Source organism: Perca flavescens, chromosome 24 (assembly GCF_004354835.1).
Source record: "Perca flavescens isolate YP-PL-M2 chromosome 24, PFLA_1.0, whole genome shotgun sequence".
Taxonomy (NCBI): domain Eukaryota; kingdom Metazoa; phylum Chordata; class Actinopteri; order Perciformes; family Percidae; genus Perca; species Perca flavescens.
The window spans coordinates 8,363,558-8,378,197 of NC_041354.1; the positions used below are offsets into that span (position 1 = coordinate 8,363,558).

General features: G+C 41.0%; 1 protein-coding gene across 1 annotated transcript; it reads left to right on the forward strand.

The window, feature by feature from the left end:
• Positions 1 to 67: 67 nt before the first annotated feature.
• Positions 68 to 10,592, forward strand: LOC114551194 (male-specific lethal 3 homolog). Its single transcript, XM_028572360.1, has 14 exons — positions 68 to 308; positions 1,741 to 1,823; positions 2,009 to 2,104; positions 2,612 to 2,706; positions 2,792 to 2,889; positions 3,213 to 3,341; positions 3,484 to 3,641; positions 3,938 to 4,096; positions 4,230 to 4,465; positions 4,634 to 4,723; positions 5,841 to 5,950; positions 6,279 to 6,378; positions 6,566 to 6,650; positions 9,318 to 10,592. The coding sequence occupies exons 1-14, from the start codon at positions 210 to 212 to the stop codon at positions 9,415 to 9,417; spliced, it is 1,638 nt and encodes a 545-aa protein (XP_028428161.1). The 5' UTR covers positions 68 to 209; the 3' UTR covers positions 9,418 to 10,592.
• Positions 10,593 to 14,640: the final 4,048 nt, after the last annotated feature.

The window sequence follows — 14,640 nt, forward strand, 5'->3', positions numbered from 1 at the left end:
TGCATGATGCAGGTATGTTGTAATGTATGTGTGTAAGAATGTAGTTCAGACTTTGACGTGAGGAGGGCAGTAATACGTTTAGCAGCGTCAGAACCGGAATCCTACAAGAAGAAGAACACCCCTCACAGAACAGTGTTTTGGCAACGACAGGGTTAAGGAGTTTATAGGTCCAAATCGATGCCCCCTCTCCCACACGTCGCCATGAACAAATGAATTCGCGGGGAATTAAATATCCATTTCACAAAGGAGAAAGAGTCCTGTGCTTTGAACCAGACCCCACCAAGGCTAAAGTGTTGTATGACGCAAAGGTAGCTAACATTAATGTTTTGTGCAAGCCATTTAGCTCTTCGTATTTCGACTTTGTCCAAACGAATACTTTATATTAGTTAAGAAGGGTTGTTTATGTTAGCTAAGTGTCTGGTAACGTTGTATGAATCGACCATAACGACCACTTAGGCCTGAGGAAAATAACGTTCACTGTTAATATTTCTTGCATGATTTCCGGGTACGTTTGGTTGCACGTTTCTATTTGACGCGCATTATTTAGCTTAGCAACGTTAGCGTTAGCAACGACAACTATGATATTTTGTAGTTCATTTCAAAGGAGGCTGCTTGATGAAGCGTCTCTTACAAAACTACCACCAAGGCATGCGATAACGTTATATAAATTAACGTTAGAGATCTTTCATAGAGCAGTAAAGTAGTGATAGTTAACGTTATAGCTGGGTGGCTATCACCCAAAAGTAGTTTAACGCCAACACCTAGCTAGCTAGCTAGCCTAGCGCTAACGTTAATAAACAAACGCACCAACACATCTGCACCACTAACTTGGGCAACACTGACCATTGAAATGTAACGTTAGCAATCAGCCATTAACTTAGCTACTGTCTTTTTATTTTAATGCCATTTCATGATCGCGAAGAAGATAATGTTAATGTGTTTCAAAAATGCTTCAGCAGAGTTTGAGTAACGTTATTTTTTTTCTTGCTGGGTAAGTGCGCTATGTCGTTTTCACTAGCTAGAGGGTTTGTTTAGCTAGCTAGCCACATCAACGCATTCCAGTCAGTCAGTGGTGTATAAATAGCTTATATATAGCTTATATATATATATATATATATATATATATATATATATATATATATATATATATCTCCATCCATATACACACACACACACTCACGCACACTCTTTAAGTTAAAGTATCAAAAGCAAGATGAGGAATGCTCCGTTCTATTGTTCATATGTAGCTAAGCATCATTTTAGTGTTAAAGTTAGTTGAAAGTTAAATAAGTGACCGTGTTGGGTAACTAATTCAAGTTGGACAAGATACATTTAGGAATCCCTAGTCCCTTGCAGTATGAGGAAAGCTTAGACTTCCAGTTCAATGCTAAACTATAACATATGCTTACATCATATTTCATGAGGTTATCATAATTATTTGGCTCTGATAATGACTGAATTGCCATTTGTTTCCACTAAACGTATAATCTGGTAAAAAATAGTGCAATAGAAACTATGACATTTCCTGTTAAAATGCAACTAACTGAATGTATAAAGTGTCAAAACATGGAATACTCAGAGAGCCTGAACAGACTTGAGTAAATGCACATTCCACCTCTGCTGAATTAACTAGAGTTTGAGAAATGGTAATAGCTGAATTGTGAGTAGAAGCACTGTCCTTTTTAAACTTTGAGCAAGACTCTGTAAGACTGTTCTTATTGGTTCTTCTTCACATTACAGGTCATTGATGTCTTGATTGGTACAGACGAACATGGAAGAAGAATCCCAAAGTACCTGATTCACTTCAACGGTTGGAACAGAAGGTAACATTAAATGGCTTGCTTTGTTTAACATTAGATGAGCACATAGTTACTGCCACCTACCTACTTAAATATATCATTCTCATTGGAGTGTTTTATCTTTGCAAAATCTCATGTTCATCAACTTGTGTAACCATGCAGGTCTGTGAATTTTTATTTTTTAAATGTGTGTGTGTGTTTTTGGTTAGCTGGGATCGTTGGGCTGCAGAGGATCATGTCCTAAGGGACACTGAGGAAAACCGTAAATTGCAACATAAACTGGCTCGCAAAGCACTAGGTCGCATGTAAGTTCATGTTATGTTCATTCATTAAGTCACTCACTCATGGAAGTAAATACCATCAAAATGATTAACCATCGAGTATATGTATTAAGCACCCTTCTATTAAAAGTTAGAATGTAGTCGGATAGTTTTATCAGCTACCTTGACCTTCCTAACCTGACAAGCCAGATGGTTTGTCACACAGAACATATAGATAGATAGATAGATAGATAGATAGATAGATAGATAGATAGTGTATCACTAAGTCCTCTCTTAGTAGAGAGAGTAGAATCATTAAATGCCTTGTGTTACTTGATTATCAGGCAATAGAAAGGTTGTATTGTTGATTTCAGACAGGCATGATGCTGTCAGTGAACATGCTGTATATGACACTTATAACTCAAACCACAAGTCCAGTGCACTGCATGTATGTGCCCACATGTTTTGGATTTGACCTTTTTATTAGTTTGTTCTATTTTTAGATGAGACTGATATAGATAGTGTGTGTTTTGTTTTCTTTCCTGGCGGTAGGAAGAGAAAGGGATGGGCGAAGAGGCGGCGACGTCAGTCTGGTACTAAATCCTCTCTGAAGACTCTCCCTAAGGAGGATGACAGTGATGACGCATGTGAGAAATCTTGCTCTGTCTTTGTCTTTTTCTCCCAGTCCCCCTTAGCAATCAAATTAATCCTTCTGTATTTTTCTGTCTCCAGGTTTGATCTCAACTTCAGAGAGCAGTGACGGGGACGACTCTGACCCTGAATCTTCAAACAGTGGGGACAGCACCTTCTCTGAGGATCTCAACAAAATGGTGTGTGTGTGTGTGTGTGTGTGTGGTGTATGTGTGGTGTATGTGTATCTCTCTCTCTCTCTCTCTCCGTCCCTCCTTCATTCCCTTGTAATCTCCATTTATAGTAATCTAATAGCATAACCGGTGGCCTTGCAAGTAAAACATTTTCTAGGTCCTTACTCTGATCAGATTGATAAACCAATATTTTTGTTCAAATTGGCTCATATAACCAAGTACGCCAAACATAAGCGTTATGACCATGACTTCTTTCCGTGGACAATCGTCCAATCCTTTTTAGTTTCTTTATACCATGCACCTGAAGGTTCATGTCTTGATTGTTTCAGAGGGTTGAGCCAGACATTAATGTTAAAAGGGAATGTGAGGAGAAGATTGTCCATGTTGACATCAACATCCCCGAAATTCTGAAGAAGAAACTGGAGGATGACTGCTTTTACATCAACAAGAGGAAGAAGGTACATGTAGCATAATCTTAAGCAGCGGTACACATTTTGTTTAGATACTGGTACTTCTGGAAGGCATGGTAAGGCATGGAAGCTTGCTTTAATTGAATTGACTTGAGGCTTGTCTATAATTAGTCATGTTTTTCTCTCCTAGCTGGTGATGGTTCCCTGTCAGATGAATGTCGTGCACATCCTCGAGTCCTACGTCAAGCACTTTGCTATCAACAAAGCATTCATGGCCAACGAGAGGTACCGGCGTCAGCAGAACACCACACAGAGCAGCAGCCCGCAGCCAGTCCCTCCAGAGAAGAGGTGAGTCTACACACGCTTTGAACAGGAAAAAAAAAAATGATGCGATGGAAACCTTGGCTTCGTCCAATATAGATCATCTGTTCAGGCAACAATTAAATGTTTGTCATCCTTTCTCCCCATATTTATTTTGTGATATTTCTTATATTTATATTATGATTCACAATTGCATGTCTACCTAAATTACTAAAATGTTATGTTTTTTTTAATTTATTTAATTTCTACAGCTGCCCAGCTGAGACTGCAAGCATGATTATGAACTTTAACTAAAACCTTAAATTTCCTTTTTTGTTTTTAAGCGAAGAGTTGTGTAAGGAGATGGTCGACGGCCTGAGGATCACGTTCGACTTCACCTTACCCATGATCCTTCTCTACCCCTCTGAACAAGCTCAGTTCAAAAAGGTCAGCTCCTCCAGGCTTTTCCTGGCTGTCAATGAAAGCTCCCCCTGCTCCAGCAAGTAAGTGTGCCGGGATTAATCAAGTCTAATGTGTTGTTTCAGAAACCACTGCTTGGCTGTGATACACAGCATTTGAACTTTGTGCTCTACCATTAAGCCATCAGACCTTTTTTTTCTGTCGTTGTCTTTAAAGCGCCCAACGAGAGCGCAGCCCTAGCCCGTTGGGGCACAACCCACCCACCCCCCAGTCCACAGACAGTCAACCTGCACTGAGCGACATTTCTGCCACCACGCCGACCGCCTCAGCCCCTACCCCGAAGCGCCGGCGTCACCCTGACATGGACTGTATCTCATTCCAGTCCCAGTCACTCAGACGCTCCACCAGGAACACATCTGGAGGTGACCGGCCAGCTGAAGGGAGCAGTGGAGGTAATCACTGGATTTGCTGCTAATTTTGTAAATGTTCCAACAATGCATTTTATATAAAGGGACCTTATCTATGTTTTATTAGTAATGTGTGTGATCTTTGAGGCATAATGTAACAATGATTACACTTGTGTTTAAACGTGTATATATACAATGTACATAACGATCCAGGTGGAGGCAGTGCCACAGCGTCCCCGCAGCTCAAACGCCGTTTGGTCGACACCTCATCCCAGCCCAAGTTCTTCCTCAATCTTGACAGAAGTAAGGTGACGCGCTATTAAAAAAAGTATTACTACAAAATATTATTACGTTATAAATAAAAGCTTATTGTAATATAACTCTTAACTGTAACATTCAACCTGACCTTGTGGAGTTTTCTACCACCAGTTGCAATTTTCTTGGCGCTTACTTAAAATTGGAAATTAGGTGGACTTAGATTCTGCTCAGGATGATTGGTATCAGAAAAATCTGACTGTTTTCGTGGCCTGCGGGATTCTTAGCTGAATAAGACTTTATTCCAGGCAAGCTTTTACAAGTGTTGTTCATAGAATGGTTCCATGTTTATTCCTCCTTAAAGTCTATAAAGCTCATCCCTAATGACCGTTAATGTTTACATTAACTTTTAGGGTATAGACCTTTTTAATAACACACATTTGACTTGTCATAGCAGGAAAAGCACAGGTGCAATTAATAATGTAAACGATTGCTCTGTTCCATCGTTAACGTTATTAGTTACACCCGTTTGACAGTCAAGATGCACCAGTCGGTAGAGTGTGCGCCCATATATAGAGGTTTACTCCTCGACGCAGCGGCCGCTAGTTCAACTCCGACCTGTGGCCCTTTACTGCTTGTCATCCTCCCCCCTCTCTCTCCCCTTTCATGTCTTCAGCTGTCCTATAAAAGTAAAGGCCTAAAATGGCCCAAAAATGATCTTAAAAAAAAATAAAAAAGATGCACACAGTTGGACAGATATCAATATAATGCATCGCATGAAACATTCAGTATAATCCTTTTCAGTGTAGTGACAGGTTTTTGTATTTGTAATGACCACTTTTGCCCAGTAGATGGTGGTATCCTTCTTCTCTCCTCACACAGTCATCCCCTCTCAAGTGTTTAATAAGAAGAACTTTGCACTCTCAAAACCTTTTGTCGCTTGCAATGCTTGCTCTTGGGGGGGAATTTTTGAGTTCCTGTACAGTATGGAGTGTGTTCTAGACCGACTCTATAAAGTGTCCTGATGATTTGACACTATAAATACAATTGAAAACATTCTTGCTGTCGTTGGTTTATTTTTTTAGCCATATTTCAGCAGCGATGAGCAACACAGCTCTGAGTTTATCGGTAAACGTGTCGTTCTCCTTGCTTTCTCCTTACCCAGAAACCCCAGTGCACAGTGGCTCATCTTCCCCGTTGCCCTTGACGCCAAGCAAAGAGCGAAGTGGTCCTTTCTATGGCCTTGAGAGCCGGAGAAACAATGAGCTTAATGAGGTGATGAAATTGTGTGTGATGAACGTGCTATTAACTGCAAGGGAAACGATGTCTTGCTCAAGGACACTTGGATAGTTACATAACCTGTATGAATGGAAATTGTCAGACTGAGCAAAATACCTTATACTGTTTGCTCCTTATGTGGGTTTGATAATGTATTCATACAGACCCTTGGTATTGCCAAGTTCACATTAACCACTCAGTAGAAACTTATTTAACATGGTTACCTTTCATGTAGTCCATTCAGAAATGTGAATGGCATTTCAGTGTAATTATGTGAAACCTCAAAGTTTCTGTTAAATTAATTGTCCTTTACTCTGTCAACCAGGTCCTAAGCTGGAAGCTGACTCCTGATAACTACCCTCTGCATGACCAGCCCCCCCCACCCTCCTACCTGTACGGATCACAGCACCTCTTGCGTCTTTTTGGTTGGTGTCTTTGATCATTTCACTCTCGCTGGTTAACTTGTAATTCAATATATATGTGATTTCAGTAGTTTCATAGTGGTGGAGGGGCAAAGGTTTCCCTCTTATTTTATGATTTTGAACACCTTCTCGTCAGTTTGTTGTGCAGCTTCCTTCTATTCCCATGTTCACTGTCTTGCTTTTCTTCCAGTCAAGCTTCCTGAGATCCTGGGAAAAATGCAGATCCCTGAGAGGAATCTGCGAGCCCTGGTCAAACATTTGGAGCTCTTTCTTAGGTAAGTGATGGATTGTGTTGAAATCAGTATTGGTGTCAGTATTTTTATGATTACATATAAGAGGTCTCAGAGGTAAGTGATTAACGATGCAAGAGAGGGAAAGAAACTATTTAATTAAAATAGACTAAAGAGATTAAGTGCAGGTTCACTCAGGGAAGTACCAATCGTTGGTTCACCCGGGCCTAAAGGCTTACATTTTCTTCGCTAAAACATTCAGGCATAATATTGAAATCCCCCCTTTGAAAAATGGATTGTGCTGTCAGCTGGGCAAACCGTGTGAAATCATGTTTAATTTCCAAGGAGGATAAATCGTTAAAAAGACGAGGCGCTGCATTCAATTAACAGGACGTGAAATAGGAAGCACTTAAAAATGCACCTTGCTAATAACCTGCAGGGCACATTAACCAAGGTTTAACCCGGCTAAGCGTTAACGCTGCATAGTACCAGCCGGACCTGAGCTGCAAGAAAGTTCTCATTTCACAAGAAGAGAGGGGCAGAACCTGGAAGACCTCAGTCTCAAGAACACCCTTGACTAATACAATTTATCTCTTGTGCACAGTACTCTAATGTAATGTTAGGTAGCCTGCCTCACAGTAGCATAGTAAAAGTAAGAAATTAAAACCCAGAAACACCAAAACAAAAAGGCAAGGAATAGTAAGTAAATGAGAACACGGTAGAGTGGGGAGGGGTGAGAAAGAGCATGTGTTAGAGGGAGGGAGATGAGTGGGCGTTACACAAGAGCGGGAGTCTAATCTTTAAATCCTCCCTAGTGATCTTCAGTTCAGCCGGCCCGGTCCCAAACCTGGGGGATTTAGGTCCTCTCATTTTCTAATCAAACGCACACAGTACCGTCTTCTGCCACCAAGCAGTGCTGTGGAGCAACACCTGAACTCACCATGGAGTGGGCACAGGGACAAACCCGAGTCTGAGAGCCAAAATTACCTTGATTCCACTACTCAACCAAACAAAGTATATAAATAAACTGTACTCTGTGCCACAAAATCACGAGGTGGTCTTTAAAAAAAAAAAGCTAGAGCTGGCATTCATGTCAGTTTGTAGGAAGAGAGTGGTGTGCAGTATGATTACAGCATCCAATATGCGATGCACAGATTTTTTTTTTCTCAGCGAGGGACAGAAAGGCTCAACACAGGACTGTAACAGTACACACACAAAATCCTAATACCTCATTCTTTTCAACAGCATTAGGAGTTCCTCTTGGCAAAGCATACTGTGCAGTGTCATTACTAGTTGTACTAGTGGGAACAGGGGCAGAAAGTCTTTTAATGCACTCCAGTGGCACCGGACTACAAATCACTGGTGCATCTCTTTTCATAGAATATTATTCAGCGAAATGGCACCGACAATAACTTGCAAAGAGGAGTGAAGTGCTTTAAAGTAAATTACTTTTGCAGTTTAAATCTCCTCTGCAGCTCTACTGCTCTACTGAACTAGAAGTCACTAAGACAGGATTGATAGTGTTCAATGCAGAAAACCCTGACATTTTCTTGGTAATTAATTAATATTTTTTTACCGTGTTGGAGACTCTGCAGGACACTGGTCACAAACTGAAATACTGATGTCTTTTGGGAAAGCTTTCATGCCTTTTACTCGGAAATCAGCCTCGTGGCAGATTGTGCAGAGCGGGCAAAAACTGATTGATGTTGCAGAGACTGAAGTGCAGTGCATTCTGGGATTTGGCCACAGTTGATCTCTCACTCTCCCTTTCTCCGCAAGAATGATTATGATTAAGTGCGGGTGTGTGTGCACATGTGTACGCACACGTTATGCTGATTTACAATGTGTATGCCTAGAGCGGCTTGCCTTGTGTTATTACTGATCTAATAGCAATAAAGATTAGCACAAGCTTGAATTTCTGGCACCAAAGAGCCAAAAACTATTTTCTGATTAATAAATATGCATTAAAACCCATTCAATGCTTTTCAATGAATTTCTGTGAATCATGTTTTTTATTTGCAGTGAAGAATTAGGTTTAAATTTAAACTAATTTCTTGAAACCAAGTCTTTCTTAGCGTTGATTGTGGGGTACTTGCATATTCCCCTTTATTGTCCCATTAAGTTGTCTTGTTTATTCGTTGTCAAAGTGTTCTTAAGTTCTCTGATGAGGATAATTTAGTTTGCATTGAGATTAGGAAGGCCGGTGGAGCTAAGATGAGATGGCAAGATTTAGAGGATTTGGCCGAGTAGAGAATACTAAGAAGATTCTGGATTAGTTTTCCCTGCTACTGATTAGAGGGGGGGGGGGGGTTCACTCTTCCCTCTCTGACCGTTGGTCGGTCAGTCTCATGTTCTCGGTCTTTCAGTCATAGCGATTGGTTCTCTGGTGGTGGTATAGGGATAGATGCGGGGGCTTTGTGTCTGACATGTATACCCCCGGCAAAGGGCTAGGGGTCTAGGATTTATGTGGAGTGAGCCAGGGATATCTAGGAAAACCAGAAGTGGAAGTGAACTGGGATGGGACATTTTGAGATGCGTTCCTGTCATCGCTTTTTGCTTCCTGTAAGCCTGTCGTATCCGATGACAAAACGGCTTATGTTGAAATCTTGAATGTGAACAGAGAGGGCTTCTAAACATTGTTGGAGTTGTTTGGACAAAATATCTCACCAGATTTCCCTCTCTTGTACTTCCTTTTCCCACCCTCTCTCTTAGGTTTCTGGCAGAGTTCCAGGAGGATTTTTTCCCCGAGTCCGCATACGTGTCAGCATCAGAGGCCCACTACAGCATGAAACAACCGAGGCCGATTTATTGAAGGAGACGTCGGCCATTGTGTTACCTTCCCTTGCTTGTCTCTACCCTGACCTACCCTATAGCTTGTCACGACTGACCTGTCTGGGCTTGTTTACAGAGCAATAAATAGCAGCTGTCTCTGCAATTCAGCTGTTTTGTGTTTACCTAGACCAACCATTCTTCACCTCTGGCCTAACATTACATTTCCTGCTGTTGCCTCGTGGAACTACTTGCTTCTACCATGCCACTAACCCTCCGCCCAAGCTCTGTTTGTGGGACTGTGCTTCATGTTAAGCCAGCCTGCTCTGCTTTGCTTCAATGTACTGCTCCAAGGCATGTCGAGTGCTGTGTGTTGGCATCCGCTACCTTTTTTTAGGCATCATATAAGATTGAATTCACAGGAGACGGCTAATGCTGAGTCCCCCTTCCAAGCCTTTTCTTCTTCTTTGTTACCGGGCCTATAGCTGGAAAGTTCCCTAGCCTCTCAGATATTAGATGCTGGCCAAAACAAAAGATCTTTTAATCACTCAGCTCTGGAAGCAGACACAAACAGCACTGCTCAGCAAACCCTCCTTTTCTACCGCTCTGACTTTGCCACTCTTCATAGCTACAGGGTTGGAGTTTTGTGGCCTGGGGAAACGCACAGATCGAAAAGCCCTGTGTTCTTTTTCTTCTTGCCCTATAAACCTTTGGATACTGTTTAGGGTATGGCTGGTTTGCCTGTTTGGTAGCTTGGCGCCTCTTTATGTAGTGACTTTTTGTAAGTGCTTTCCATGCAGTGCTGCCACTGATCCTCTTCTGGATAGGATTCCTTTTAAGCTACAGTAGGACTTCATCAGGATTGTTGTTTTTCCTGTGGATCTCTCAAGTAATACACTTAGTTTTTGCTTTGTTATGCTTTTGATTTTGTCCTGTGCATGTCTGATAAATGTGTAGCTGCTTTGTATATTCATTTTTCCATGTGTTCCTCCCTTATTTCCGTAGACGGAGCAATGTTGTCATATCTTGTTTTAAAGGTAATGTCTTTATCAACCTGTAATCTTAATATACAGTTAAAGACCTGAGGCTGTTACTATTTGCAAATGTTATATATCAAATAGTTCCTAAAAAGATTAATTACTTGAATATTTCAAAAACAAATTTAGCATACATGTGATATTTGGAGCCTAACGACTGATACCATTTGCTGACCCTTTTATAAGAAATACTTAAACACATGCTAGGAATTACTTGTGAATGCAACAAAAGTGATTGTTATGGTTACCTGTCATGACATTGTAAAAATGTAGATATACAAAACACCTGTTGATCAGTAGGTTATTTATTGTTCTTTCTCTCTTATCACCCTGTTAATCTGCTTGTTGAATTGGTTATACAATACTTGACTAGGCTAATTTCAGACCAGGTAATACACAATTAGTTTGTCTCAGCAAATACATCTACGATTTGCATAGCCTGTTAAGACTTTTCTTTTGGGCCCTGTTTTCTTCATAGTTTAAATAAAAACTTGATGAGATGAATCAGCTGGGAGCATGCACATTTATTTGAATCACTGACAACCTCACAAAGCACCCTTCTATTAAAAGTTAGAATGTAGTCGGATAGTTTTATCAGCTACCTTGACCTTCCTAACCTGACAAGCCAGATGGTTTGTCACACAGAACTATATATGTGTGTGTGTGTATGTATGTATATAGTCGAGTTTAAACGTAGACCCTGGAAATGTTTTTGCTGCAGCTTGACATTTTGAACCTGCTGTCCTTGTTAACACAGCTCTCCTCTGTTTGTCCTGCTACTTGCAAAGCAAACCTTATCAAATCTAGCGGTGCTTATTTAAATGAACTTTGACATTATTTAATCAAAGGTGATTTAAAAAAGAAAAGAAAAAGGGAAACGTGGCAAGACAAATCTGTTATTGATGTGGTGTGATACTGCTACTGTTCCCCTGGTTTAAACAAACAAGTTGGACTTTTGATATAATCAATACACTCTTGTCTGCTGAAGATGGATGGGAGTCTTATACTGCTAAGCCGAGGTGGACATGTATTTGGCAGAGATGGAAGTTTGATATCTTCTATATCGGAACAAGCTAGATGGGAAAAACAATCTTTTAAGCTTAAGGCTTTTATTCTATTCTAAAGCTGCCTATTAGCTATCTATTCTGAGTGTATCCTGTGATCGGTGTGTTTTATACATCATAACTACCGTGAATGTCACTCCATTCTTGATTTCTCAAAGCTGCTTTTGCTTAGGTCTTGAAACAGTTGCTTCACGTCGTAGGTGATGCACGATACATGTGCACAGAAACTACTAGACCTAGAGTTGTTACAAGCTAGACATTTCTTTTTAAATTGAGCACGTATACTGGTTATAACAAGTCAGATTTATTGGCCAAGCTTCTGGTGCAGTTGACCTATAGCATGCTTGAATACCCTGAAAAAGGTGTGCAAGTCTCTTCTATACTGTACCTGCATACTGTATCTTTACTGTATGCAGAACAATGCTCTTAGTCTACAGTCTATTGCCAGTGTACCTATGGGAGGCTGGCTAACCTGGCTTCCGCATATCAGGGTCCTAATGGGTTTTAGTGGTGAGCCCTAATTGTATTTGGACTGCGTCAGACTTCTTATAATGAACTGCTTATCATTGCAACCCAAGACGCGGCCTCTTGCCTGCTGCTATCATGTAGCCACAGAAGCCACCAGTTCAAGCCTCTCTATGCATCTCCAATCGATTTCCCGTCCTGCGCCGTCTCTATCAACTTACCACATGATTCAATTGTTCGGGGGGAAAATGGGATGTAATGAGATGTGAGCTATCACCTCGTAAGTGCTGCTGCCCGCACCTTTCACCTGATTCTGCCTCTTCTTTTGTTTGTGTTCACCCCCTTCTATCTGCAGCGGCTGGGTGCTATCTTTCCATCCCACTGTCTGGTCTCTGTGTCTGGCTTCCTCTTCAGTCCCTGAGTGGTTTTCTTTTCCTGCCCTCACATCCGTATCACCATCTCTTTTGTCTAGTGTTTCCTCTGATTGGTCTTTTGTCTTGCTGTTCCTCTCCTTACTTTCTTCAGAATTCTTTCGAGACAGAGGAGTTTGAAGAAGCCTTTGTATATTAGGCAGACATCTCTTTCCATCATTTTGAAGTGTTTTCTGCTTCCCTTCTTTTCATCCACTCCAAGCTTTTTGCTTTATCAATCCAACCTTTGACATATTCATCTCTTGACCTATCTTCATCCAAGTCAGATTTTCTGTTTCTAACTCATCTTCATTATCCAGCTTTTTACACCCCGTCCCCACCCCCCCCCCCCGTCCCCGTCCCCATCCCCACTCCTCCTCCTATCGTGCGGTTTTCTCCATTTTTATTCTTGCACAATGGACCTAGGAGATGGATTGCTAGAGGAGAAGGTGGACACCAGCCCTTCTGCCTCCTCTGACTCTTCTTGGACATCATTTGACCATAGCACTGACCTCACATCAGTCAGCTCTGACCAAGTCTTGACTCCCCTGGCAGCTCCTAGTGGCTGCAATCCATTGGAGGACCAGCACCTAAAGAAGGCCTCTTCAGTCAAGTTCTTTTCTGAAGCACGGACCAGGGAGGCTATATGGAGGGAGACGTCTTTTCTCGGAAATGAGGAGTAAGCACATTATCGTAATAACTCGAGCATTTATCAGGGACGAGGTGAAAGTAAGCATTTTCTATGTAAGTGTTGCATATAATATAGAACGATGGACAGATCTCACCATCTGCAGAGTCACAACGCTAGCATGCCTTAAAAAAAGTCAACATGGCTGCATGTCAAAGTGTCCTTAAACAAGACACACCATTCATGTCACTGTCATGACTCCTGTGGTAAAGTGCAGGCATGATTGTGTGTATGAGATTCAAATGTAATCATGGCAGTAAACATGCTATTCTCCATGATGCATTCCATTTTAAATATGCCATCTATAGTTTGACCTGTAATTGCAATCACAATCTTGTGTATTTTGAGATACATAATTTACCACATTTACATGAAATCAATTAGTGGATTGAATCTGTTCTTAAATATCATTTCTGTCACACTGATGTAAACTTCTATGTAATATAGTGAGTGCCTTGATTCAAGCACAAGGTCTGATCAATACGTTTTTATTAAACCCCTCAATGTGTAGTTCCGCATACTTTTTGGACTCGCGATTGTGTTCCATTGTCATTTTCGTTGTCTGAGTCATTCAAAAGAAGTTTAATTCGATGAAGGCAAGGTTTGTTCTAGGGCTGGGCGATATGGAGAAAATCAAATATCACAATATTTTTGACCAAATACCTCGATATCGATACCTCAACGATATTGTAGTATTGACTATTGGTGCTTTCACAAAATGTTTACACAATGACAGTTCTGATAAATAATCATCAGTAATGTGGATATATGGGTAAAGGCAAATAATAGAACAGTTACAACAGTCTGGTAAGTTCAGAAAATGACAACTTTACTGTAATGCAGCCTTTAAAACCAGGAAAAGACAACACTTATGCCATATTACAATATTACGATATCCAAACTCTAAGACAATATCTAGTCTCGTATCACGATATCAATATATCGATATATTGCCCAGCTCTAGTTTGTTCTTTCTCCCTTCTGGTTGAGATTTCAGTAGCAAGGGAAACAACACTAACCTAGAAATGATGGGAGAGAGAAGAGAATTAAAGATCTCTACCAACAGTACATGAATGCAAGTGCTCTCACTGAAACTTTGCTTTCAGCCCACAGTGGCGACTATTATCTGTCTCATCAGGTTTTAATCACAAGTGTTTCCATAATGGAAGTCTGATTCCCAGTCGCAGGACTGTGAGAGTGGATAAAACAAGTCCTGCATAAGTTTAGATAGAGACCATAAATCACCTCTCCTTGAATTCTTCAGAGAATCTCAGTCTCCGACTAGTGGGAAAACCTGGGGTGTTGTTCATCAAGCCTTTCTTTTTTCCCCTTTCGTTCTTTCTTTCCTACCACTCTCCATCACTCGAGCATGCCCTGGTACATATAATTACCCTTTCCACAGACAGACAAAAGTCTGAGCACGCTCACTGGCTGACACTCTCACCAAGTCTTTAAACCACCCCTAACTCCAGGTGGAGTGTTCGGTATCTTTGCACGAAGACTGATTAAACATTGGTGGAGGAATATTTCAGAGCCAGCTGAGGTACTGTATATAAATGCATTTTTTGCTCTTTTTATCCATCTTTGTGAGTCGCTGGGTTT